We start from the raw sequence: 26,459 nt of genomic DNA, 5'->3' as shown, positions 1-26,459 counted from the left end.
GGTTGGCGGCCGTGAGGGGGGACTGGGGGCCGCTGAGGGGACGGCGGCGCGGAGGGGACGGTAGGGCTGAGAGCAGACGACGGCCCTGAGGGAATGCGGAGGCTGAGGGGATGGCGGGGCTAAAGGGACGGCGGCGCTGAGGGGACCGTGGGGCTGAGAGGAGGCGGCGGGCCGAGAGGACTGGGGGAACGGAGGGGAGGGAGGGGGATGGCGGGACTGAGGGAGCTGAGCGGACTGGAGGGGTTGAGGGGGACGGCGGCGCTGAGGGGACCGTGGGGCTGAGAGGAGGCGGCAGGCCGAGAGAACTGGGGGAACGGAGGGGAGGGAGAGGGATGGCGGGACTGAGGGAGCTGAGCGGACTGGAGGGGTTGAGGGGACCGTGGGGCTGAGAGGAGGCGGCGGGCCGAGAGGACTGGGGGAACGGAGGGGAGGCAGGGGGATGGCGGGACTGAGGGAGCTGAGCGGACTGGAGGGGTTGAGGGGGACGGCGGCGCTGAGGGGACTCGGGGGACTGAGGGTCCTGGTGGGGCTGAGGGGACTGGTGGAGCTGAGGGGGCTGGGGGTGCTGAGGGGGACGGCGGCGCTTAGGGGGATGGCAAGGCCGGGGCGGCAGCGGCGCCACGGGCCGCGCGTCGTGAGGCGGGCACGTGCCGGGCGGCGCGCGGGCCGGCCCCGGCGCTGGGGGGTGGGCGGGGCGACGGCCCTCGCGCGGCGGCCGTTGGAGCGCGAGCGTTCGCCGCGTCCTTCCCCCTGCCGCCGGCATGGAGGAACCGCAGCTCCCCGCCTCCATCAACCCCAGCAACTTCCCGGCCAAGCTGTGGCGGCTGGCGAACAGCCCGCGGTTCCGCTCCGTCCGCTGGGACGCCCGCGGCGAGGGGCTCCTCATCGACCAGCCGCTCTTCGAGTGCGAGGTGCTGGGCACCAGGCCGGGCCATGCCGTGGGGCTGGCCGGCGATGGGGCCAACCTCTTCAAGACCAAGAACTTCACCAGCTTCATCCGACAGCTCAACCTCTATGGCTTCCGCAAAGTGGTGGCGACGGCGGGTAGCGTGGCGGGGACCGGACCTGGGCTGGGCTCAGGGCTTGGCGATGGCGACAGCTCCACCGGGCCTATGCACCACTTCCACAGCCCCCACTTTTGCCGCGATCACCCTGACCTCCTTGTCCACCTGAAGCGCCTGACAAGCACCAATAAGGCGAAGCTGGCTGCTGGTCTGGAGGTGAACAGCCGCCCACCCAACTGCTTCCAGCGGCTGCTTGGGATGTCGCCGCACGAGAACCCACTGCTGCTACCCTCGACGCTTGGCAAGGCCAACAGGCCCGGTGAGGTGGGGCGGGCCATGCGGGGCCACAGTGGGTTTGAGAAGCGCTGGGTGGCATGAGGTCTGAAAATCAGCATTCCCCTGAGGGAGGAGGGTTACCTGTCCGTGCTGGTGGCCACTCAGTTCACCCGGTGTAGGAAAATCGTGCAGGTAGATCTGCTGCCGGTAAGCATGGGTAACATGGTTCACATGTGTTTCAGTCTGCCTGTAGTCTACAATGCAGTCCCTGTTGTATACTACACTAAGAACACCCTCGCCTGATCTCTCGGAGGCTGGCACAGCTCTACCAGATGAATGTTAGTCCTCCTTGCCTGTCAGCAGGGATGCTCAATAAGCTTTTATTAAATCTGTGAAATGATGGGTCAGATGAAGTGACAACTAGAGCATCCTGTCAGTTTTGCGCAAAGGAGAGAAGACCTGGTAGTTAGATTTCTGTCAGTTGTCTCCTGAAAAAGAATTACAAGCTAAATAGTTTTTAAAGAGGGCTGAAGGAGTAGGTAAGAGCTAAATAGAAAATAATGCTGTTAAAAAGCCTCAGAACACCTTTTCTTTCTTTTTAACCCTGTTGAGAGCATCTGAGTTTTCCAGGACAAGTCTGAGCTCTCAGAGGATTATTCCACAAATTCCATGTATGCAGGAGAGCATTGTAGTTGAAAGGAAGATGTGAATATTTTGTTTTGCTCTCAGTCTGATTGAATTGTGGGCTGCTATCAGATGAGCAGTCCTGCTTCCCATTCCCTTGGTCGCATCATCTTCCTTGCAGTTGATAGAGCAACTGTGTTGGTTCAGCATGAGGATCCAAGGAGAAGACTTGAGTGGCCTTTTTACGGCAGGCTCTCAGGCCAGGGTGATGCAGCACGTGGGTGCAGAACTGTAAGGCTCAGTGCGAGAAAAGGGGAGAAGCAGTTGGTTCTGCTGCCTGCAGCACCAGCCCCCAGTTTAGGACAGAGTAGGATATCATGATACTTGTTCTTGGTTGCTGTTTCAGAGTAGGAATTGTCATCTCATTTCCGTGGTGGTTTCTCTGATGTGTATGGAACTACATCTGTAATACCAAGAAAACAAAACGAAGTATTTGAGAAGGAAAGGAACTTATTTCAGTACTGAGACTAGGAAGTGTTTAAATTAGAGATTTGGTGTTAACATTGTTAAGACTAAGATGAGTCATTACAGACTTTTTCAATGAAATCTGCTCTGACTGATGTAATGCAGGCCGTTGCCAGAGAAAGATACAAGCTTTTAATTTTTTGGCCTCTGGTTTTATGGGTGCAGTTTTAGAGAGCTTTTGCTTCAGGAGTCTCAGTTTCTAGAAAGACAGAACAAGGAAAACATGAGGTTTTATATGCAGTCAAGTTCTGACAGGCTGACAATTTATGGTGCACTCTGTACTGACTGTTTAGGGGCATGTCTTTGCTGTAAATGTGAGGTAATTTGATAGATAAAAGATATTTTTGTTTGCAAAGCGTCAGTCTGTTCCAAATGTTTTGCAACACATAACTCTGTGTTAAACATCCAGGAATAATTCCTGTAAAGCAACTGATGCTTCATAACTTGGCATCCTCTGGTGTCTTGTTTATGTGTTAAAACTAGATAATCTTAATTTCCTTATTCAAAGGTAAAATATAAACAAAGGAATACTCATACCTCTGTTTATTTTCTTTTTATATATGGTAAAAATGCTGAACAGGAAATAAATGGTCCTATACATTAACTCTTAATAAATTTTAAGGGCCAGGTGGTATTTATTTAGTGATTCTTCATGATTTAATATGAACTTGCAGAATAATGACTGTATGTTACCCATTTCTTGAATTAGTTCCCACCAGAGGAGTGAAAGAGGTAAATGTGAGGCTATTTTTGTAAAAAGTCTTTTAGGTGAGAACTGGGAACTGCAGGTCTGAGAAAAACCTGGCTTCTAGATAAACCCTATTGACGTGAACTATCCTGAAACTTACAATGTATATAGTCATATACAACACCATGGAAAAGTCACAAGTGCAGTAGTTCTTTTAGTAATTCAATGAACATAGACATTCTCGGTGTTACTGTCAGTGTTTCAACAAAGTCACCAAAACCTCTAATAGAAATTGAGCTATCACGGTATAACAGCAAATACTGTTTCATGAAATAACTGACTAAGAGAGAAAACTTAAGAGAAAAATAAAAGGAATGTCTAGGAAATAACAAAATGATGAAGTTTGGGATATTTTAGTCTAAACTGAACTAGTTGAGCTGACTGGAAGAGCTGGCCTTGATTATTTTTTTTTTTCTTGACAAATTAAATGACTTGTCGTAAAGTACTTTCAGAGTCACTTGGAGGATTTTGACATTGCCCTTCCCTTAGCTGTCTATCAGCTGCCAGCATTGGAGTTTTGTCAAGTCTTGAAGTCTTGCTTTACGATTTCCCATTTTTTTTTAAAACTTATTGTCCGATTTAACATACAGTACTTTCTAAATTAATTTTGTTTAGTTTAGTAAGTTACTATGCGTTTTGATTTATAGCACATTTCTAAATACTGATAACTTGTTACTGCAAGTTTAAGGAGATTGAATGCTACAGCTGGGTGTTGGCACTGCACTAATCTGCCACTGCAGCAGTTACTGTGCGTTCAGGTGTAAGAATACAATCTGTTTCTGGATTAAGTATATCGGAGCATAGGTAGTCTTCCCAAATCATGTTGCAGAGCCTTGGCTCCTCATATTGCCTTTCATTGCCTGTGAAAACTCCTTTCCTTAACGCTTGTGTCACTTTATTTTGTACCCGCTGCAGGACTGATGCCTGTAGGACAGTTTCATCAACCTTATCATCGAGACGGTTTCTTTCCTTACTCCTATGTATCAACCTCAGTCCAGAACCACAGCACTTTACCGGCAAAAAGTTTCGATCGGACTTCAGTCCCTTCCAGAACATGGCAGGGATCTCTTGGGTTACTTCCAGGGCATGAGGCTTCCCCAACTTTTCCAGATAGAGGGGTTGCCTTTCCAGGGCTCCAGAGGTTTCCAACAGAGGTCACATACACACTCCAGCCTGTCGTCTCTCTTCTGCCGCTTCAGCAAGGCTCTCAAACCATTGCCACTTCCCTTCCAAACTACAGCAGCTACACTTCTTCAATGCAGTACTCACAAGCCTACTATCCAACAGGTATGAAAAAAATTTCTGCACTTGCTTTTCAAAAAGATATTTAAAAGTGATACTTAAAAATATTTTTCTACAATGCTCTGTCACGTGTATATCTCAAGTGAGAATTAGAAAGTGTAAAGTCTAAAAGGAAGAGAGACCTTTATAAAGCGAAAAGGTTTTCTGGTTGGTATTCCTGTACTTACTCCAGATTCTGAGTGTCCCCTGGCGATTTGTCAGGTAGCCTCTCTGTTGAGGTTAAAGGGTGAGGAGAAAAAACGTTTGTCCACAGCTAGTCAGTGTTAGGCAAACTTACATAGTTTTTTTAATTAAGCAAAGCTCAGACGATGGTACTAAAGCACTGAGAACTTATTGAAAAGTAGTATACTAGTCCTTGGTCTCATGTTTTCCCAGGTTAAATTTTAAAAGTCAAAGATCAGTCAAAAGTATTGTGTAGAATATTTCTGCTCATACTATTTTCAGATCTTAATTTTTTTTCTTGCTTACCTTCTTTATGTTGTATTTTTTTTAATGCCCTGAAGACTAGAAAGTACAGCTTTCTTGTTGTACTTGACTCCTTTCTTTTGTCCAAAATGTTTCTGCTAAAATTTTCAGTCTCGCTTAAGTGTTTTTATTCTTCAGAAGACAAGTTGAAGCAAATTGGTGTTCTTTTCCTTGCCTTATCTTGAATTGGAAAAATCACGTGATAAATTACTTTTTGGGGGGGGGGTGTTGTTTTTTTTTAATTTCCCTGAAACCTCTGAAACTCAGAACATAGTGACTCTTTTCTTGAACAGACCAAAACTTGGTTATTATTCTTTCCTTCTGCATGTTCCTCCCTAGGCAGCCGCACCTTCACTAAGATAGATATCCCTGTTTAGAAATCCTACACGTGGTGGCTGCTGTCCTTCTCCAAGTACACAGTGAAATCTTCATATCTTTTGTGCGTGTCTTCTGAGACCTCTGCTGAGAATGTTTCAGACAATGATCGCTAGTTTCCATAACATCGGTTTTGTCGAGGAGGGATTCTGAGGAGCTAGACATTTCTTGTGGACATTCTTAAATGTTTAAGAGACAGGCAACTTTTGCCGTGTGCTCCTTGCCCTGTGCTACTTACTAAGATTACTGTGGTGGCTACAGCCTGCATTACCAGCTGCAAACTAGTAGGGGTATCCCGAGAATCATAGAATGATTTGGGTTGGAAGGGACCTTAAAGATCATCTTGTTCCAACCCTCCTTCCACGGGCAGGGACACCTCCCACTAGACCGGGTTGCTCAAGGCCTCAGCCAGAATACGTGCTTAAGGTGGGAGATGGTCCCCACTTCATGTTTCTTATCAGTTACAGAGCATAGGCTGAAATTAATCACATTGAATTTTAGATGTCTGTATCTCAGCTAGTCCCCCAGACCTCTTCTATAGTCGAGGAGAGGAAATGGGCATCTCCAGGGTGCGATTCGTACAGCTTGGTTTAGAGTTTGTCTTGGGGTGAGATTACTCATATCCTGGGAGCACCTATTTTGCAGTACTGACTGTAGAGGAGTTGAGGGAGGCTAGCGTAGATTTAGACATGAATATGTAGATCTCTGTAACTGGATGACGCTAGTCTCTCTCGCTGGAGTTACAAAGGTTTGAAGAATAAATTGGCTATGTTGTACAGGTAAAATATTCTGGGCCGTGGCGGGGAGGGCATGATTAAAGCATAACAAATTTTGCAAGGTACAAAAATTACAGTGTAATTCAGACTAAAATAGAGAAACTTATGGAATCTGAGGCTTTTGAAAACTCCAGTGAATTATTTAGTACTTCTGAGAAGTTTGAAATTTCACTAGAAAGTATTATAAATCTTTTAATTTTCACTGTCACTTAGGACTGTCTCAGTGTTTTTACTTCTGTTCCTGTGTATCTCTCAATCTCTTTGCTATCCTTTCTTCTGTATATTATAGCATGCAGAATTCTGAAAGCTGATTTCTTCATATGTCCACATGAAAAAGTCTGCTTTCCTTCATCTTGAGAGCACAGAACCAAGATTAGCTTGTTTGGAAAGTCATAGTTAATCCTAAAATAGGTATGTCATAAGCAAGGGGACTAAAGAATATATGTTCAATCTTATTCTTGACTACTGTAATTTCACTTTTGAAGTCCCATTAAATTAAATCAAAGTAGAACTTCGTCAAAAGATTTCTTTTTATGTGTATTCAGACTTGTCTGTTAACTTCAGCGACAAAAAGATTTCCGTGTTTTTTTCATTATAATTCTCATTGAAAGGGCAGTAAAATAAAAGATGCTCATCTGGATCTTTTTTTCCCGCTAGCATTAGACCATAATTATTTTAAGGATTTATTTCTGTTTGCTTTCAACTATCTGCAAAACCTTTGATAGCAGTAGGATTGCATCAAAGAAATGCAGTGAAGCTTTATTATCAGAGGGCATCCTAATAATGAAAAATCAGTCAAGGAGACTATGTGAGAAATGTTAGTTATTGGTGCCAGCTGACATTTCAAGTCCAGTCATGCCTTCTGAATACATCTGTGGCTGCAGGGGTCATTTACATATGATAACCTTTCTGGTGAGTGGTAGTTTAGCAGTAGTCATGTTATTCTGAATGATACACCCTCTGTTAAGATAAATGTATGTAAAGCTTAAAATTCACATATGTGTTGGTCAAAAGGGGATTTTTAAAATAAATAAGCAGCTGAAAACACAGTATCTGTTTTAACGCAGCATAAATAGCACCATATTTTCCCTTGAGAAAAGCAGACTAGATGCATTAGTAATGCACTTGTAAAACTAGTAGTAGGATTCATCTTGCCTAAGATACATCTGAATGTATAATAGTTAGTTGTATACGCCTGGGCTTGTCATCTAGATTACATATATAGCCAGCAGAGAGAAACAGGCACCTCCCAGAGGTTGAGTCATTCCAGCTTTCTTAGACCTATGCCTTTGGAAGACAATTGCTTTCTTTCAGATGAGCCTGTTTGTTCATTGACTGTGCAGAGTTTTGACAACTGCTAGACATTGGAGTCTATGTAGCAGTAATGCAATTAATCCCTCCGAAATGCCTAAGCCAGTTCAAACAACGTCGTCTTTCCCATTTTCCCTTATTGAAGATACCCTTGGGTATCATCCTCATTTTCATCAGTCTTTTGCTTGGTAAAGGATCGGAGCTTGCATGTTTTCTGTGTTCAGGCCCATTCCGATGTGTTCATTGATCTGTCAGGAACAGGCACAGCTGCATTCCCTAATTTCCTGCACACCTTTGAGTACTGTTGACCCAGTTGTCTGAGGAGTTAGCTTCTCTTAGGCATAACTTTTGGACCTGACATCATACTTTCACACTGAAAGGACGGTCTTAAGGTTCTTCCTTGGTATTTCCCATGTAGTGCGTGCTCAAGTGGAATGGAAGATGCTGGAGAGGTCAGTCTCACCCCTTTAGCCAGCGGAGCTGATGGTAACGCTTATTAATGTCTGTTGCTGTCTTGAAGGCATAGAGATGGTACATGCGGTCCTTCGATTTCCAGCAGATCTTTGGAGAAATTACGGGGGCTGTTCAAGCTTGGTAAAAATCTGCTGCTGATCGTATTGGGTTTGCATTTATTTTTAGGCTTTCACCTTTCCTGAGTTTGTGTGTAGTATTGGAACCTGTAAAAAGCATGCAGTACAAATGTGTGCACATCCAACTATGAGCATGGAGCTTTTTTGATGTTCTTAGATTTTATTTACATTTAGGTTCTAACTTCCAGACATATTTGGCAAGACATATCTTTGCTAAAACTATGTCTGAGCTCAAGCATATCTGTCTGCGTCTACGCTACTGTGTTAGACTTTGCCAGGAAAAGTGCCTGTGTGTCTTCATCAGCTCTATCATTAGATCGTTAGCCTGGTTAGCACTCTCCCCTAAAAATGCTGTGCTTATGTCAGTGGTTGGCGTGGGCTTGGGACCATTCCCTAGAGGCTGTTTGGATGTGGCTGTTTTGACTTGGAAGAGTAAGAGATTTTAATAGGATTAGCAGACTCTGTGCCAGAGAATGGGTCTGGATGCATTTAATTTACTGGTAGAACTATAGCCTTCATGTCTTCATCAAAGATTATGATTGATGTGCTCTTCTCTATTGAAACGTTGAGAGCCCACAAACCAATATTGTCTGATGAGGAGGGAGAAGTATATAAGAATGCAATGTTAATATTGTCATCCCTCCAGCTAAATTTTGTTTGTCCATTTTTATACAATTCATCTAATTTTGCCAGTGTTGAGAAAAGAAGATTTAGTGAATGCCTCATTAATTCTCTAATGAATAGTTCTCTGCTTTGGAGATAAAAATACTAGCCTTGATCAGACCAAATGCCCATATAGCTCATCATTTCCTCTGACAGTAATGGCCAAGGAGGAGTTGCAGGAGTAGATGCTTTTCCAAAATACTCCCAACAGTGTGGGTTCAGGGAATTAATAAACCATAACACGAGTCGTATTTAATAGCCCTCAGTGGATTTCGCTTCCATGAACGTGTCTGTTTCTCCCAACCAATGTAGACTTGTGGCACATAAAACATCTGCGACAAGGGCTTCATTTCATAGCTTAATTGCATTTTGTGCAATGAGCCACCTTTTCTTGTCTCTTTTCCGCCTGTTGCATATTCATTAAATCTCCATTTGGTTTTTGTGTGAATGTGTCTATATCCATATCCCTCTCACTGCATCGTTCATGATTTTAAATATTTCTATCGCGGTTCCTTCAGCTGCATTTTTTCTAGATCGGAGAGTCTCAGCCCACTTAGCTGGTCCTTCAGAAAAGTGTTCTGTACATCATCCATGTTGCCTGCCCTGTAACCTTTTCCAGTTCTGTTATTTTCTTATTGAGGTGTAGAGTCCAAAAATATACACAGTGGTCAAGGTGTGAATCATATACAGTGGAGTAATAACGTTCCTATTTGATTCTCTGTTCCCTTTTGTAATATTTCCTAAGAACCTGATTGCTTCTTTTGTGACTCTGGAGATCTTTTTGACAGCTGCTGTGTGTGAAGCTGATGTCTTCCTGAAACTATCTACTATGATACCAAGATCTAGTTCCTGATTATTGATTGACAACTAAGAGCCCATCATTTTCTGTGTGAGATCAGTTTTATTTTTCCTAAGTGCAGAGCTTTATCTGGTGGCTGGTGGCTTTGGGAAACTCATAAGGGTTTTTTTTTCCACATTTTCATAGCTGACTGCTCTTTCCTGACAGGAATAACCTGGTATTATCAGCAAGGATCACCTCACTGCTTACTCACCCAGTTTTTAAAGTACTTTATTAGAATGATGAGTAGCCTTAGTTCCTGTTCAGGTCCTTGGGGACCTCCACTGGTGACCTTGCTCACCTGTGAAAAGTGCCTGTTTATTCCTATCTATCTTGTCTGTTGTATCTTTAAGATAGATTATTTTTTAAATGTACAGCCTTCCCGCTCGTGCTGTTGTTGCTCAGTTTTTGTAAGAGTTTCTGATTATGACTTTGTTAAAAGCTTTTTGGAAATCTGAATACCATATCACAGTTACCCATGTTTGTTTACCTACTGAAGGTCTTTGAAGAGGGCATGAAGGGTGACTTCTCTTAAACACAAAGAAGTCTTCTTGACTCCTTCCCATTATGTATTATCCAGTGTCAACTCATTCTCTATTTCACTGTATTTCCTTCGTTTTTTTCTGGTTTAGCCACAGGTTTATGGCTTACATTTGCTTATAAATTTTTTGTTAACATACTTCTAAATAACTTCCTTTAAAAGTATCGATTTCTGTGCCTGATTTCTTTGCAACCTCTTTGGATATCCAAAGATATTTTCAGTATGTTTGAAATATGATCGTGTGTAAGAATAATGGTGATGCAGAGTGTTCTGTCCTTCCCTTGTTCTGTGAACTATGCTCTTCGTTGATCTCTGCTTGTCCTCAGGGGTCCATTGCTGGGTTGGTTACAGCCCTGCTGACAGCAATTCCATTTTCATAAATCAGTGTTGATATTCCACATACTGTGTCCTGAAGAGTGTGTGATATATTCCATGCATAGCTTGTATGGGCAGAAGTACGTCTCTTTTTTGGCAGAAACCGAATCTATTTTGAGGCTGGTCCATCTTGTTTGATGGAAGGATCTGTATCTTTTTCTTAATTTATTCAGTAAATATTCATCTATTCCGTAAGATGCCATTCATCCCTGTCTCCTTAGTATTCAAATGAGATCTGTTCACTGTCAGTTATTTCGTAACAGCCAGTGACAGAATGTGCTTCAGCTGGTAATTTCTTCTGGGTATGACTACATTAACTGTATCTTAGACAAAAGAACTTAGAAATTTCTTCTCTCCAATTAACAGGGTAGGACAAAAGCCTGTGAGTGAAGCAGCTATGTTTTTTGAATCTTGATTCAATTTGAAGACTTGAAGTATTGTAAATGAATCAACACCTTCCCTTTTGATAATACTGCCTGTCAGTAAATGCTTTCTTCATTGTTATTTAAAAAGTTGTTTGGATATATGGTGACTCTCCTTTTGTGACTATGGGTGATGAGTGGTGCTTATCTAAAACTGGCCTCCATCTTACAGTGGATTTGCTTCTCAACTGACTGCCATTAAGACTATGTTCACATCTCCCGTGGTATTTCCACAGACGCAGTTGTTCTTGCTGTTAGATCAGCCACTGCCATCGTCTATGAGCTGGCAAAAAAAAAAAAAGTTCTTGTGAGTGCAAAATGTTCTTCTTATGCAACATTCTGCATTTCAGAACCATTCAGAATCGGTCATCGGTCCAGTCTACTATACAGTTATTTTTCTTCTCCTCACTTTGATTTACAAATATAAGAATTCGTTTGACTAATGAGTTCCTTTTGCTGCAAGGTCTACTAACTGTAAGAATACTGTCATTTATATTTTACTTGTAGCTTTTTATAGCATATGATCTGGACTTGGGGTTTTACACTTACCTACTGTTTCACAAGCACTTTGTCCCTTCAGGTCCTTCCTTTTCTTTTCTTAGAAAATAGCTTCTTAGTAATATGTGTTTGCTTTTCCTTAGAATCTTTCTAGCAGGTTGCAAGAAATTTCTCCTTTGTCATTGATGTCTTACGTTGTTTATGCGATAGCCCTTCAAAAGTTTTCTTTGGTGGTTTTCTTGGGTTTGTAAACATACTTTGGAGTTTCCGGTGAGAGAAACCCAGATATCATTTAGGTTTTTGGCAATATCTAGAATTGTACAGAATGTTCTTCTGGAAGATGGCTGCATTTCATCATAAAGTTGCTCAGAATTAGCTTTTGAAGTAACACAAGTGATACACATATCCCATGCTTCTTTAGAAGGGTGTCTGCTGGCTCTTTCTGTGTTGTTTAGCACCTGTGTTTGTTGCTCCAAACTGCGCAAAAAATCAACATCTTATTAAAAAGGTATAGATATTAAAAAACCATATTGGTTATCGTAGCAACTGTCTCATGTGAAATCCCATTTAAGTGACAAGCATTGCAAATAAATTGATCTTATCTGTTTGCCATCTCAAGTTATGCTTATTAGATTTACTAATTATGAACATTGGACTAAATTTGATTTCATCACGGATTTCTCTCTCTGTCTCAGAATGACTGCAGATTTTAAAGAGTATCTATTCTACAAATAATGCCTTTACTTTTAAATTATCTCTGTGTGTCACCAAAAAATAATACCTGCAGAATACTACCTCATCTACAGAGTTGCTTTTTAGAATAAAATCACTGTTTAATTTTTGTGTGTGTGTGTGTATGAATGTCTGGTCTTCCTTATGTGAATCCACTTTCTGTGGTATGTTGTGATGAGAAAGTCAAGCAGACAAATTAAAAAGGTGATACTAAGATACAAAAGGCCGTGCTTTATAAGTTTATATGTGTGCATATCAATTTTACAGTATCTATTTTTAATATATGTACACATATATTAGAATAAATATTTTTTAAGACGAAGAAATCAGTCTTAAAATCACTTGAGAGGTAATAATACATTTCTGGAATTCAGTTTACTGTGTGATTATTGAAATGTTTAATCAAAGTAAGCAATAAAACTCTGCATACCAAACACAAATTCTGGAAGTCTGACAACTGTGTTTGAATTCTTGCAGCTGCACTGCAGTGTTGTTCACCTGCCCACACGGATCCTCTGACTGGCTGTGCTAGTCCTACAGCTTCCACGTACACCTACTGCAGCTTCTTCCAGGTGAGTGTAGCACACTGCAGTCAGGTGAAAGCGGAGGACACTGTATGGATGAACTGTAGGTTTATGGACTTCTGAAGTGAAGGATATAAATGTGAAAATTGATCTGCTTGAGAAAGTGAAAGTAATGTGGTTTACAAATATCGATTTCAAAGAGCCACTGAACATTAAATGGGTAGTTTTGTAATTCAAGTGAGGTTTCAGGGTAGCAGCATAGTGGGTGTCCTCATCAGTGGGGTGGTTTTGTCTCTATAAGTTTTTTGCTTGACTTCCCCAGAATTCATTTTAGTTAACACGTCTACATTTATCTTTGAAGAATGTCCTTGTCTGGACAAAAAGAGATTCTTTAATATTATGAAAATACTGGGAAACAGCTCCTCTGTTTTGTCCCAGACAGCTTTCTGCAGTCCTGAGTTTCATTTGATGAATAAGAAAAACTGAGATGACTTTTGGAATTGGCCCCACCTCAGAGATGTCTTGTTAAAGATAACTACGGTACTTACTGTAAATGCTTTATAAAATTCCGGGGGAAACTGCACCTTATTTGGAGAACCTGGCTTATCAGATATCAAAAGAACTGAAGTAAAAACACAAGGGCTTCCTTTTGTATTACAGCATAATGCATAAACTTTTTTTTTTTCCTCACAGAGGACAAGCAAAGCGAGTTATGCTTATGTGTTTTGAAAAAGGGTTGACCTACCCAAGCTTGATCATCCAGTTTCCTGTCTTGCAAATATCAACCTTTGTCTTTTTATTCATGATTTTTTAAAATACAAGCTTATCCAAGATGGCCAGGTTATGGCCAGGATAACCTGTTGGTGTAAGGATATAAATAGCTGCTGGCCAATCATGCCATTGATACTCCAGTATTTATTTTTCACACAGTGCATCTTTGTCCTCTTGCTTACATCACGAGAGTTCTGGAAGCTGCTTTTTCAGCCAGGACACGAGGATCTGTCAATGTTTGGGATAGCAAATCATTCCAAGGGAGTAATTGTGGCTAGATTGAAAGATGATATAAATATGCTGTCCAAAGGGTCTAGTAAAAATCAGTTGTTTGGAGAAACAAGTCCATGGGCAGTGTGTGGAGTGAGAAAAGATGTAGGCCACTTACTGGTGGATGCTTTGATAAACAGTCCTAACCAGGGAACTCCAGGTCGAAAACTGCTGGCGCATCTGGACAGAGATTGCTGGAAGAGAGCCTCTGTGTGAGCAGCCCACAGGCAGGCTGTGGCATAAAACTGTTCTACCACGTCAGCAACTGGCTGTCTCTCAGCAGGATCCCACAAATATCCCACAGAATGGACCAACAGGACTTCTTGGGATTTCTGAGTGTTAGTGTAGCATAGACCATTGCTCCCAGAACACGGTGACAGGGGCTGTGCAGGTAGTACAGAAGACGGCCATTTGCCTGTGGTTCTCACCGAGCTGTGGGGAATAATCAGTTTACCTTTTGTGTGCTCTGGGGTAGATACTTCCCCAAACTTCTGCTGAGGAATGCAGAGACAGTATTGATCATCCTGCCCTGTTTGTGTATTGATCATCAGTAATCACTTGCACAAATCCTCCAAAGCAGTAAAGTTAATCCTCCCTGGCTGACTAAATATTTTCATTGTTCTTCACAAAAAATAGAACTTCTGCATTGCATCGTTCCACTCAATATCTTCCACTAGTTGTGGGAATTCAGTGCGATGCTGTTGAAGGGTGGTTTGCAGCGCATTTTGGGCTGTTTGTTTGATCACGTCGTGGCCTACCAGATACTACTGGTAAAGTCTATACAAAACTGCTGGACCAGTCCAGAAGACACTGAGCCGTATCAGCACACTGGCAGTCAGCAAGCTCACTATCAGCCCTGTTTCTATTGGATCCAGACTCTCTTTTGTGGTCTTAGAAGGAAAACCAGGAACTGTTGGACAAGAAAGCCTAAACCTTGTGCTAGTCCTTACTGAGTCTTGCAGAGAGCATCACTGTACGTTTAGGAGAGATTAAGACAGGTACAGTTTTTGGGGGCTTGGAGGCCAGCTGCTGGGCTTGTACAGTACACGCCTGATGTGCTGAAACTTGTAGGTGACTGGGGCATGGGCAGACAAGGCCAGTAGGTGTATGTCTGTCTGCCTGCAGTTTGCTCTCCCGAAAAAGCTGCAGAGAATCACTGCATGGGACGGCAAGGGGGTATAGGTGGTTATACCCAGCATAATGGCTGATTAGGGTACATCTCTTGTCAGGTTTCTGAAATCAAGGTTTCAGAGATGTGAATTACACTCTCATCACAATTAGTTACAAAACTGGGAGCTCAGGTGCAGCTTCATACTCCTTTTTCATTTGGGTTCTCCTGAAGTTGGGTGTGGGTCAGTGTGATGAACCAGGATCCTTGGAGAGGAATGAGTCTTGTGAGAGAAAACTCCTGCTGTCTTCTGCAACAGCAGAGCAGTTTTGCCAACTCTCACCCATGAGCGCAGTATTTCCTTGCTGCTTTATCATAGGTGTGAAACAAGGCTACATATTGGATTTTAGTGATTTTTTTTTTCTTTTTTCCTTTTTTTTCTTTTATTTAAACTAGCAGCCCTGCTATTTGGTTGTTGCTATTAGCATTGTTATTAAGCTGTCAGTATTTCCTTGTGGAACTGAAGCAAGAGGAAACTAGAAATGGAAGAAAGAAATGTGGGAGAAAAAAGAATAACTTTCCTGACTTTAAAATAGCCCTAAGTAGTTTGCTTTTATTTGTAATAAGAATGATAATCAGCCATGTTATTTCAAAATTAAATTGAATCTGAACTACTTCTGAATGATTGCCCAAGCTCTCAATCCAGATTGTTTTAGTCCCAGCAGTCGCTAAAAAGGTGTGGTTGTGCTTTGCGTCCTGTGCACACTATGCTGATCTTAGAAGTGAAATGCCCATCTTCCCTTTCACCACTTTTGCTAAATTAGACCATTTTTCCTTTTGAGCTCAAATGACCAGCAAACTATTCATCTTTTGAGTCATGACTTCTCAATTTTCATTACTTGGGGTATCCCTCCCATCCTTGTCTGTCGCATCTTCTCTAGATAAAATAAAAAGATTTAACTTGTATCTTTGTGGGGGCACTTTCTCCTATTGAAAATGCATACAAGATCCTCTAGGGCATCCAAGAAGATGGTATGTGTTACAACAACTTCCAGCTGAGGTACCGTAAGAAAAGGCAGAAGTTGCAGTGTGGGTTTGTTGGTTGGTTGGTTGGTTTGGTTTTGGCAGGGATTATCTCATCCCTGGGCAGTTGACTTAGTAACCCAGATCTTACTTAAAATCCTGGCTACTTAACACAATAAACAAGCAATGCAATAGAAGTGAAACACCTTGTTAATAATTAAAAAAATACAACTGAAAAAATGTTAAATGAAAGGAACTATGTTTACGTCTATATCATAAAAATATAAAGGTGGCTTGCCTTTAATGAAAAGACTTTGTTTCACTTAACCTAAATTTCTCAAATTCCAGGTTTTATCTTCCCGACCTTTCCCTGCCCCAAAACCTCCTCCAAAGTTTATGGCTATCTGCAGATTGGTACATCTACATGGAGCCACACAGGACTTGACTTCATACACCCAGAGAAAGGGATCTCATCTCTTTGTGGTATTTCCTTCAGGGACTTCTGATGTTCGTGCTGCTGAGAGACCAAATCCTTCACTGGCATTTGATCTGTTATGGCTTTCCTAGCAGGTGATCCTGTGGCTTCTGTTCTCTAATTTATTCATCTATGGAAATAGCTTTTTATTAACTATTACCTCAGCTAGAAGGTCTGAGGATAATCAGGCACTAAGGATTGATCCTTCATTCTAGACTTCTTCCAAAATAAAATTGCATTTTAAATATACCTAAGTTTCTCTCCAGCATCATTATGAGACTCATATTTGTCAAATAGCAATACAGACACTGGCTGTTAAAGTGTGATTTATCATTTCACTTGAGTAGGAATTGCTGCTTTTGAGAAACTTTTCTTTGTCTTCTTTCTCCTTTAAACAGTCTTTGATTTGTATGAATTCTACTAAAAAAATATCATTGGATTGCTGATTGTGTCCTGTCCTCTCGTGACATTGTTAAGTGAAATATTTTAGCAGTGTACAGACCTCCCCTGGGATGGCAAAGGCAGCCTCTGCAGCTTCTCCAGGAACTGTTTCTGACCTGAAGATCTATAGGGCTTTTATACAGATTTATGTAGTCTTTGAGTCGTGTGTTTGTGGGACACTGTGTCGTGACAGGAGTGTCCAGATGTGAGGCTGTGACAGGCAGGGTAGTTCTACAGTATTTGTTTTCATAGGTGTCTGAACTCCCCTTCATTTTGGGACTGGAGCATCCCTGGGAATCCCCTCTTGTGTGGATGTGCATATGGACAATCACTTAAAGAGGAAAAAGATGTTATTGGTAAGTAACTGAGTTCCTCGAGTTGTGTTGTCCATATGCACGTTTACAGCATGCATACCTTTTCTCTTGCTTAAAAATCTTGTGGTTTGTGCTGTTTTCCTACACAAGGTAGATTTGTTCTGTCATTTTCTATCGCATGTGTGCTGTGTGAAGGGGGTGGTTCTAATGTACCCCCACAGGCCCTACTAAGACTAGAAGCCCCTGGTTTGAATGCTTGGGTACACTTCTACCTGCAGTGCAAAAGTTTGCAGACAATGCATCTGAAGGAGTACACAGCTACTGGTAAGTAACTTCCTTTCTCTCCAAGATAGACAGTGAATAGAAGAAAGCAAGCGTGCCAAGAGTAAGGTGGTTAATGAAAAACAAGACAAAATAGTAGCCTTTTTTTTTTTTAATCAAATCCGCTGTTTTAACTGAAAATAACAGACAATCTTTCAAGCTTTTGGATAAACGATCACTTCAGTTATTGCTCAGGTTCATTTCCAAAGCCTTACAGAACTAATACACATCCTGTCACTGTAATTTTTTGATACAAAAGTTCACCGTATTTTGTTTCTTCCAGAGTCCTCCAATGCATCCACCTTACAAAGCTGAATATCTGCCCTCTAACTGGCCTTGTGATACGTTCGATGAAAACAAGAAGACAGACGAAAATCTTGAAGCTCTGTTTCAGGTCGCTGATGAAATGTGTTCATCACCCAAAGCTGACGTGGTGAAAGTGGAACCTGTGGAGAGCCAGCGTTCAACCCCTCAGTCCAACAGAGGTCAACTGGTGAATATTGAGAATATTGATACGCCTTCTTCAACTGAGCAAAGCCAACTGGAATCTCTTAGTCCTGTAGCTTCAGACACATTGTTTGTGATGGGAACAGATCAAGCAGTAACTTGTTCTCCATCACAGCCTTTTGAATTTCTCTGTGCTACCCGTGCCACTGCATCTGTAGAAAGGGCTGCTGCTGGAATAATGCAGGAATTTGTGACCACAGGGGAAGCATGTGAAAACCTGAGAGAACAACCAGATCACTGCCCAGCTCAATCCGCTGTCATGTTTGTTCAGGAAGCACCATTCAATCCAGAGCAGGTAGGGGGTAAAGGGATATAAAACAACATAACTCTATTCAATAGTAATGCTAGGGTCTGGATGGATAGCTTTTTAATATTCTTGCCTGTTTAAGAACTGCTTCTTTAATTAAACTTTCAATGGACAGTGAAGGGTTTCCTTGGTAAAGCAAGATTTAAAAAAGAATGAAGATGTATCTGGCGTTAATGAGCATGAGATGTGTTAGCCTGTGTTGGCCAAGTTAGGGTGCTCATTTGAATGGGAAAAATACATAGTGCGGTGGTACTCATTTTTCAGGTTATAACATAGCATCTTTAGTCTTAAATAAAAAAGAGTGTTTTGAGAATTGCCCCTGAAGGCAAAAATTTTTGTTTAAAATTTAGGTAAATGGTTACGTTGTTCCTGATAAACAGTTATTAAGTTTCTGTTTACTGTGGAAAGTATCATTTATTGATATTTGAATAGTATAAAGCATCTTCGTTTGTTTATACTTTGTGGTGTCCGACAAGTTGTAATTGCACTTTGGTTTACCTGTGCCTGGTCTTCCCTGGATACAAAATTGTTAAGCCTCGTGTGCATTCTAGATGTTCATTTTTGTGTACGTGTTGAAGCTACTGTTGTATGGTGCTATCAGTATCTTGATGCCTTCAGTAAAGTTTATAGCTTGGAAATCCTCAGCTGGTGCAAGCTTGATTGTTCTTAGTCATCTTCCTCGTGGGTATCTTTATAGAAACAGATGTATATTCTCTGGAGAACTCTCCAGAGAAGGCTTCTGTTCTTGTACTCCCATCAGGCTCCTGGTTTGCTGTCTTCCTTATCCCTGAATCTGTAAGTAGCCCTCAGTGCCACGTAACTCAGAGCAAGCTTATGACAGAATAGTGGCTGTGCACAGGAGACAGTTTTATTCCTCTGTGTAGCAGCCCAGGAGGAGCAAATTCCTCCAGTGTTAATACAAGAACATTGAAACGGCTCTGCTGGGTCAGAACAAAGGTCCATCTTGCCCAGTGTCGGGTCTCGGGACTGTGATCTGATCCGTAGGGAAGAGCAAGAACAAGGCATGCACATAGAACACAAAGAATGCACACATGCATTCCTCCTTATACCTTCCAACTCCTTTCAACTTGAGGACTTGGAATGATACCATATACTTAATCCTAGGTTTCTCTTCTGTGGACTGAAGTCAGCCCTTGAAACCATGTCAATTTTAGCATAGTGTCCTTTGACCAAATAGACACTTTGCTCATGATCTGTTGCACAAAGAGCTTCCTTTTGTTCCTTTTGAGCATGGTTCTTACTAGCTTCGTGGGATGCTTCCTGGTTTCTGTCTCAGACGAGACATTCAGCTGTCATCCCTGGCTGCTTTCTGCATGTCACTTGTCATTTTGCAGATCTCTTACCACCGCCTCCTCGGTAGTCTTTTTCCCTGGCTGCACAGTCCTGCTGGAGTTTCCTCTGCGTGGCAGCTGCTCTGCACCTCTGGTTAGCTTTGGGTTTGTTCTCAACTTGTTCCATTTCTCCTACATCCTTTTTTGAAATGAAGAGAGCATTGAAGTTGTGGGAAAACTATCCATTTTTACACCAACACAAAGATGTTTGCTGTTTTGTTCTCTATTTCTTTCACAGTATTTCCTAGCATTTACTTGCTCTTGTGACAGCTAGTGAGCCTTGAACTGTCCTTCTCATAGAACTAAGAGTTCAGCAAAAACTTGCTTTACTTTCCTGATTTCCTAAAAGATAGCAAATTAAAGAACAATTCTTTACATGCAGAATTAGTGCATTCAACAGTTCAGATCCAGCATTGTCCTCTTAGCCTCAGTGAGACTATTCTAGTGCATTCTATTAATGTGCATACACATTGCCTGTTATATACTTAAGATTCAGTAATGACAGACTCAGGGTGGAGACTGTGATTTTTGGAAATGCTAATATCTTCCTACTGAGTGTGATGACCTTTTGTCTTCTGTAAATTCACACATATGGGTTTTCAAAAGCTTTTTTTGCCTTAATAGAAGGAAACGTTGCAGGCTCTGAACAATCGTTCATCTTTAGGATATTGATTGATAGGATATTTGCAGAAGAGATGAATATTCTAGAACAGGTGATAGTGAGAACATCTTTCTGTCTAAAGGTAAACTCCAAGGGCTTAGCTTTGGGCCTTTAATTTCTCAGTGGAATAAAAACAGACCTTGGTTGTTTGGCTTTTTTTTTTCTCTTTTTTTTTAATCGACAGATTTTTGCCACATGATCTACAGATTTTGCCACAAATACACCAGTTCAGTAAATGGTTGCCTGCAAAATACATAAGGAGCAGCAGCAGAGGGCTCCAAAAAGCAAGCAACACATTATAATTTAATGTCTTAACAATTGGGTGGGGTAGGGTGAGATTTCCAACCAGAAATGTGCGGCTCGCATGTGTAGTTTTGCATCACACAGCTCTGTCAAGTTGTTTGAACTAGATCTGTCATTACTAATACACGTGTTGGTAACGATCAGTGCACCTGGATTTCTTCTAGCTGATTTCTTCTAGCTAGTTTGATAACTGAGGGCAAAGCTCAGGCTGTGAGGGCATGTACCCTAACTTTGTATGTTCTAGTTTTCTGATTTCGTGTTTTCCTCAGTGCGACATTTTGTAAGAGCTCAAGTTTTGATCTGGCAGTCTTAATTCTGAGTTAAAAACACTTATTATGTATTATGTAAACCATCTAGGCAGTGTTCAACACTTGTTAGATGTCCTTTTGCAGTGGAGAACAATAGTTGTTATTATTTTTTCCCTAAAATGATTACTAGAAAATATTGAGTGATCTTATTTTTATTTCTTTTGTTTGTTTGTTTTTTTAAAGGAGAACGCTAGTATTGAATGTGGATCCAGTACGTCAGAGACAGAAGAGAGACAATTCACTTCAGGAACTGAGCCTGTGAACAAAGCTGTAGAAAAGGCAGATTCATCTGTAAAACCTAGATGCCGGAAAAGAAAACACAGCAGCGAGTCCCCTGGTAAGAAGAGATTCTGCATTTTTTACAGATTACTGAGACAGCTCTATGCTATTACAGAAAGGGGAGATCAGAATAGTTTAGTTAATTGTCTGTAGTGTCAGTACCTCATTGTGCCTTCAGTTAAAATACTGTACTTGTACAACCTCTTAGTACACTTACCAACGTGCTTCTAAAGAGATGCTTGCGCTAATTACTCTTGTGTGGAAAAGGGTATAAATTATATCAGTAAATAAAACCTGAAGTCGTGGGAGTTGTGTCAGAAACCTGGCTGTCACAATATTGAGATGAAGTCCATAGGTATGTTTGCTGGAGAGTGACAGTGCTACAAAGGAAACACTGAGTAATGAGGTGACGATTGAAGTAACAGGGAGAAAACCCACCAAACCGTTGAAATTAGTGTAGAAGTCCAAACTTTTTGTCTCAGATCACTAATTAAATTTCGTACCAGTCTGCTGATAGGTATGCTGAAACACATGAGAAAAGCAAGCAGCACAACATCTGAGGCCACACAATTCACAAATCTAGTAACTACAGGAAAAACCTAAATGTCCACAGATTAGGGAGACATAAGAAGACACAAAGAGAACTTTGGATCCATTCAAGAGGAAATGTTGGTGCAGCCTGAAAGTCTCGCAAGAAGCTATTTCCCTCACAGCTGTTCATCAAAGAGCTGATTGTAGAGTTTGAAGAGCTGTTGCTCACTTCAAAGGGTAGTTTCTAGATTCCAGATAATGATGCTAGTTAATAATTCAGCTCATAACGCCCATCAGTTTCAAACATTTAAGTAAGGAATAAAGTCTTTTTGTCAGGAAGCTGAGAAAGAAGGTTGGATGCCATCTTGAAAGAAGACAGGCTTTTGTTTAAAACGCAGAATTGAGAGTTCTTGTTCAATTACTTCCTGGTACCATGGATAATTAGCAAACTTCTCAGCTTTCATATCTACAGCAAAACATTTGCTTAATATGCCAGTTGTAAAGTTATGTACAGGAACATTTTGGAAAGCATTTCCATGGGATTGTTCCACAGAGATGAAACACTGTTACACTAATGCTAATTAGCAACAATTAGCATAGAGTCTACTCTCTGGGAAATGTGATAGTCATCCAGGTCTGCGTTCCCAGTGTTGTTCCTTTTGGGCTTGGTGTGCGTGTGAAGGGTAGAGACAGACAGCACACCTGAGCCAAACCTGGTCAGGCTCAAGTTGGCCCAAAATGAACTGGGCACATGATACAAGGCTGGAAGCTGGCACAGCCCATCTCCTGTATTTCAGCTGTGCGCCTGAAGCAGGCAGGTTTAAATATAAGCTGACTTCTGTCGCTCTGACTACATGTCTGTCTGTCGGTACCTCCTTTCCTCTGTGAGTCTTGGGAGACAACTTCTTCCTTGATCTTTCTGTGCAAAAATATTGCATCGTGAAAATTTCCAGGTGTTTCTTCACAACTTATCCTCTGAAAGTGATTGAGTCCTGTCTGCCTTCCTCTTTTCCTTTGGGCACTCATTTGCAAGTTTTCTGAGCCCGCACTTTGATATGTATCCTGCTATAGAGAAGGCTTTTCTTCCATCTATTTCAGTAGGCTGCTGACATGATTCACTTTTCTTTGTCACGTGGTTCTGGATATCACACGGTGAGAGCCAACATAATGTGGTACCAAAGGCCCCTGCAATGAAGATGGCAGGAGAAGTCACTTCTGTGACTGGGAGCAGCTCTGGGCCAAAACTAAGGTGATAATTTGTACAAATGAGCCAAGAATCAAAGCCTCCCTCGCGGAGAAAGCATTATGTTCCTTTGAAGAACTAGGCCCGATTTGTTTGCCTTTTTGCAGTTATTCTGTAGCAAGAGAGACAGCTCTTGTCTTACTAAAGTGCTGTCCCCAAGATTTCCCTCCATAGCTGCCAGCCCATCTCTGCAGCTCCATAAATCACTGAAATACGTTATCTCTTTTCTTCAAATGAAAACCAATATACTTAACCAACTTCTCAGCTAAATTTGAGTTTACCAGTTCTAAGAACATCCCACCAGCCAGGGTCAAGATGAAAGGTCTCTCTAGTCCATTGTCCTGTCTCCATCAATATCTTTGGCATTTTTGTATTATTAAGCAGAAAAGGCCTCAGTAAACTTCTCTTCAACTAATTTTTCTAGTCACTTTTTTGAAGCCATGCAAACATTTAGCATCCACTGTGTTTTTTGTAAGTTAATGTCGTTAACATAGGTTAGTTACACAGTGGGTGAAGAACCCTCCTCTTTGTTTTGAATGCAAGTGTTCGCTTGAGCCATATCTTTAATCCTCATGCACTGATTGTCTTTGTACCTGACAGTGGCAGAGGGACCCCCTTTCCTTCGGTAGCAGCAGGAGAAGAGCTATTTGTGAGTCCTCCTGATGGTCAGAGGCTGCAACAGAGGGTGCAGAATTTAATTGAGCACTAAGATACCTCATCATGAATGAGTATGGGCTGTGTCTTCTGTTCCTTCCCACTCTTTTCTGAGACAGTGAGTATGGCGCTCTAGTTCCTGGCCTGGTTATCACATTGAGGTGTGAGTGATAACTCACCTTTCAGGGACTGCTTTATTCAGCCCCAGGCTCTTTCTTAGGACATAGATTTGAAGGTGCTGATGATGCATCTTCTTTCTCCGCTACTTTCTAGTCGAGCTCATCTATAAAATGGGATTTTTGGAATAAATCTATCTGCTTATGTTGGCAACAGCCCCACTTGCAACAGGAGTCATTTTGGACTTCACGAATGATTGATAGGAACTCTAAATTCTTCACGTATCCTTCCCCAGCTCCTCTGCACTGTACTCCACAGGTACACTCAGCTGGTGAATATAGCTGTGCTGGACCTAATACCTGTGCTTTGTGCTTCCTTTTCTAAAGGAGCACGTAAGAAGGACCAGATTCTGATTGGAGAAATTTTTTTTTGCAGCCCTTTCTGGAAATTGGAATCTTAGAGCGGAGCAGGGGAATTTGTTACTTCTGGATGTAAGCATTTAAGCTGATACTGATACATTACGGAAAAAGCATTCTTTCTCAATGGCTGGCCGTATATTTTTTGTGAGTCTAGTCCTTCAAATAATCTGTCAACTTCCTCTAATTTTTTTTGCTATAAGAACACAGACGTAATACCAAGATGCTACTGACTCATATGAATCCATCATTATCGTGCTGCAAGGTGCCCTAGACATTTACCACCCACTCCCGTGCCACTGCAGTTGTGTCACTGTGCGTTCCCTCTCATTCACTTCAAGGTAAATAGATTTATAGGTGCAATTGCTAAGGGCAAATCTTCATTCAGGCAAGGTCTCCCATGCTATCTATAGTTCACTTGAACTATTTCCTACACCTTCCAGAAAAAAATAATTTCATTTAGTTCGTTAGTGTTCCTAGTAGGTCACAGTGAGATCTCCTACAGAGGTGTTAAGGGTGGGGGGACAGGCCTGGCCCTGAACTCTTCAACGTCTCCCCTCTGAAACCCAAAGTGAAGTTGCTCGCAGGAGTTTGAACTGCAGCTTCTCGCTCCAGCTCAGCTCCTGTTACCTTTACTTCATTCTCTGTTCAGTGAAGAACTTTCAAATGACTTGTCCTGGCAGCCTGCTAGTTTGGATGAGTGCATGTTAGACACTGTCTCCTAACTTTACGGGTTTCAGAGTCACGTTGTTACTAGCCCCCTCTTTTCGCCATCCCTGTGCATTTTCCAGATTTATTCCAAACAGTTCACTTTGTCAGGAGGTAAATGTCAGAAAGTGCAGAACTGGTGACTATTGGGCAGGAACTTTGTAATATAGAAAAAGAACAAGGGCTGGAGTACTTTTCCTAGGATGTGAATGTGTCTGTTTAGAGAATAAAGTTCACCTGGGTGACGTTTGCAGCAGTAGTGCCGTTGTGACTTTATCGGGGTACTTGTTCACTTTCTTGACCAGCAAGGTCTGGCCGTACATTGGAAGTATCCCCGTTTTGCTGTGGGTCAAGGTAATTTTGAAAAAATGAGTCTCTTGTTTGTCCTGTCTGTGACACCATGAGTTTCCTCTAGGAGCTTGGCACCGGCTGTGGCATACTTTGAGGCCATTGTGTCTTTATGGATAAATGAAGGTATATGTCACAAGCAGAATGGGCGTTTCTGTAGACCCTGCCAGGGTTTTATAGCAATTAACATTTGTCAGTTGGTATCCATGGCAGTGAGTGCGCATATAAATAATATATCTTGAAGAATGGGAGCACTTTTCTTATAATTTGTTTCGTTATTGTTTTGTATTTAAAGTTTTGCAAAATTAGAATAATTCTTATTCTTTAAAGAGTAGGCCTCAAATTCTCCGGTTACGGTCTGCCTTTCAGGCCATGTTTTATGGTACCCGCTGGAAGTCCAATGGCTCTGTGCGCTGCCAAGTGAAACACGTACAAGGACTGATACTCACTCAGTATTCCCTTTTCTCCCTAGATCACCATCTGCTGGTGGACATAGCCTGCAAGCAGGGGTGCTTTCCCAGGGAAGAAACAAGAGAGTGAGAAGTGGGTGACAAGTATGTGAAAATGTGCAGCAGCTGCCAGCTGGGATCCCCGCCTGGACTCCAGCGGCAGAGCTGCGCACACAACCCACAACTGGCACTTTGGGTCCTTTCAACTCTGGTTAAAACAACAAACAACCAAACAAAAAAACCTCTATATTTTGCTTTCACTTTAACTTTGTAGGGTATTAGTCGCTTCCTTTTTTTTACCCCGCTTCCATTACATTTTCTACCTGTCAAGTTATAAAGCATCTAGTGGTCAGAGTATTTAATATGAAGTAATTACTTAGCTGCTTGTATTCTTTAGGTCTGAAAAGTCTGAACTTTTTGTAAATAGGAAGCCTTAAAAACTTTCTCAAAAATTTCTTACTGGGAAGCAAATAGTTTTCAGCACTGTATTTGGAATCTTTTTATTTAACATTGTTGGAAGCTACAGTATGCTCGGCAGAGATGGTGTTTGGGGCTCTCGCTGTCTTTGCTCGAAGTCATACTGTGGCCCTTTACTGGGGATTGTGTGTGAAACAAAAGCGTAGGAAAGTCACAAGATTCCAGGTCTGAATGGGTCAGGGATTTCGGGAGAGCAGCTATAGGAAAGATGAGCTAATTTTCTGAGTGATTAACCAGGAAATGCTCTTCCTTCCTAAACCAATGCTCTGTTTCAGCAGCAAGTGTGTCCTTTCTGGTGGGTATCCATTACATATGACAGCTGCTGATCTTTTACATTAACGGGGAATTCTTCTGTTTTAATAATTTTCTTTTGATTCTAATGGTATCTGTAATGATAAGGTATTTCTTGTTTTAGTACTTTGTTGTGAATAGGTCTTCAAAATATATTTTTAACTTTTAAAGTATGATTGTATTTATATTGGTAGTA

General features: G+C 41.7%; 1 protein-coding gene across 1 annotated transcript; it reads left to right on the top strand.

Moving 5' to 3' along the window:
* The first annotated feature begins 761 nt into the window (after positions 1-761).
* On the top strand, positions 762-25,586 carry HSF5 (heat shock transcription factor 5). Its single transcript, XM_063342632.1, has 6 exons — positions 762-1,323; positions 4,093-4,464; positions 12,543-12,637; positions 17,596-18,114; positions 20,934-21,087; positions 25,519-25,586. Exons 1-6 carry the CDS (start codon positions 762-764, stop codon positions 25,584-25,586), a joined length of 1,770 nt encoding a protein of 589 aa, XP_063198702.1.
* Positions 25,587-26,459: the final 873 nt, after the last annotated feature.

This window comes from Chroicocephalus ridibundus, chromosome 7 (genome assembly GCF_963924245.1).
Source record: "Chroicocephalus ridibundus chromosome 7, bChrRid1.1, whole genome shotgun sequence".
Taxonomy (NCBI): domain Eukaryota; kingdom Metazoa; phylum Chordata; class Aves; order Charadriiformes; family Laridae; genus Chroicocephalus; species Chroicocephalus ridibundus.
This window is presented reverse-complemented; position numbering and strand designations above follow the sequence as displayed.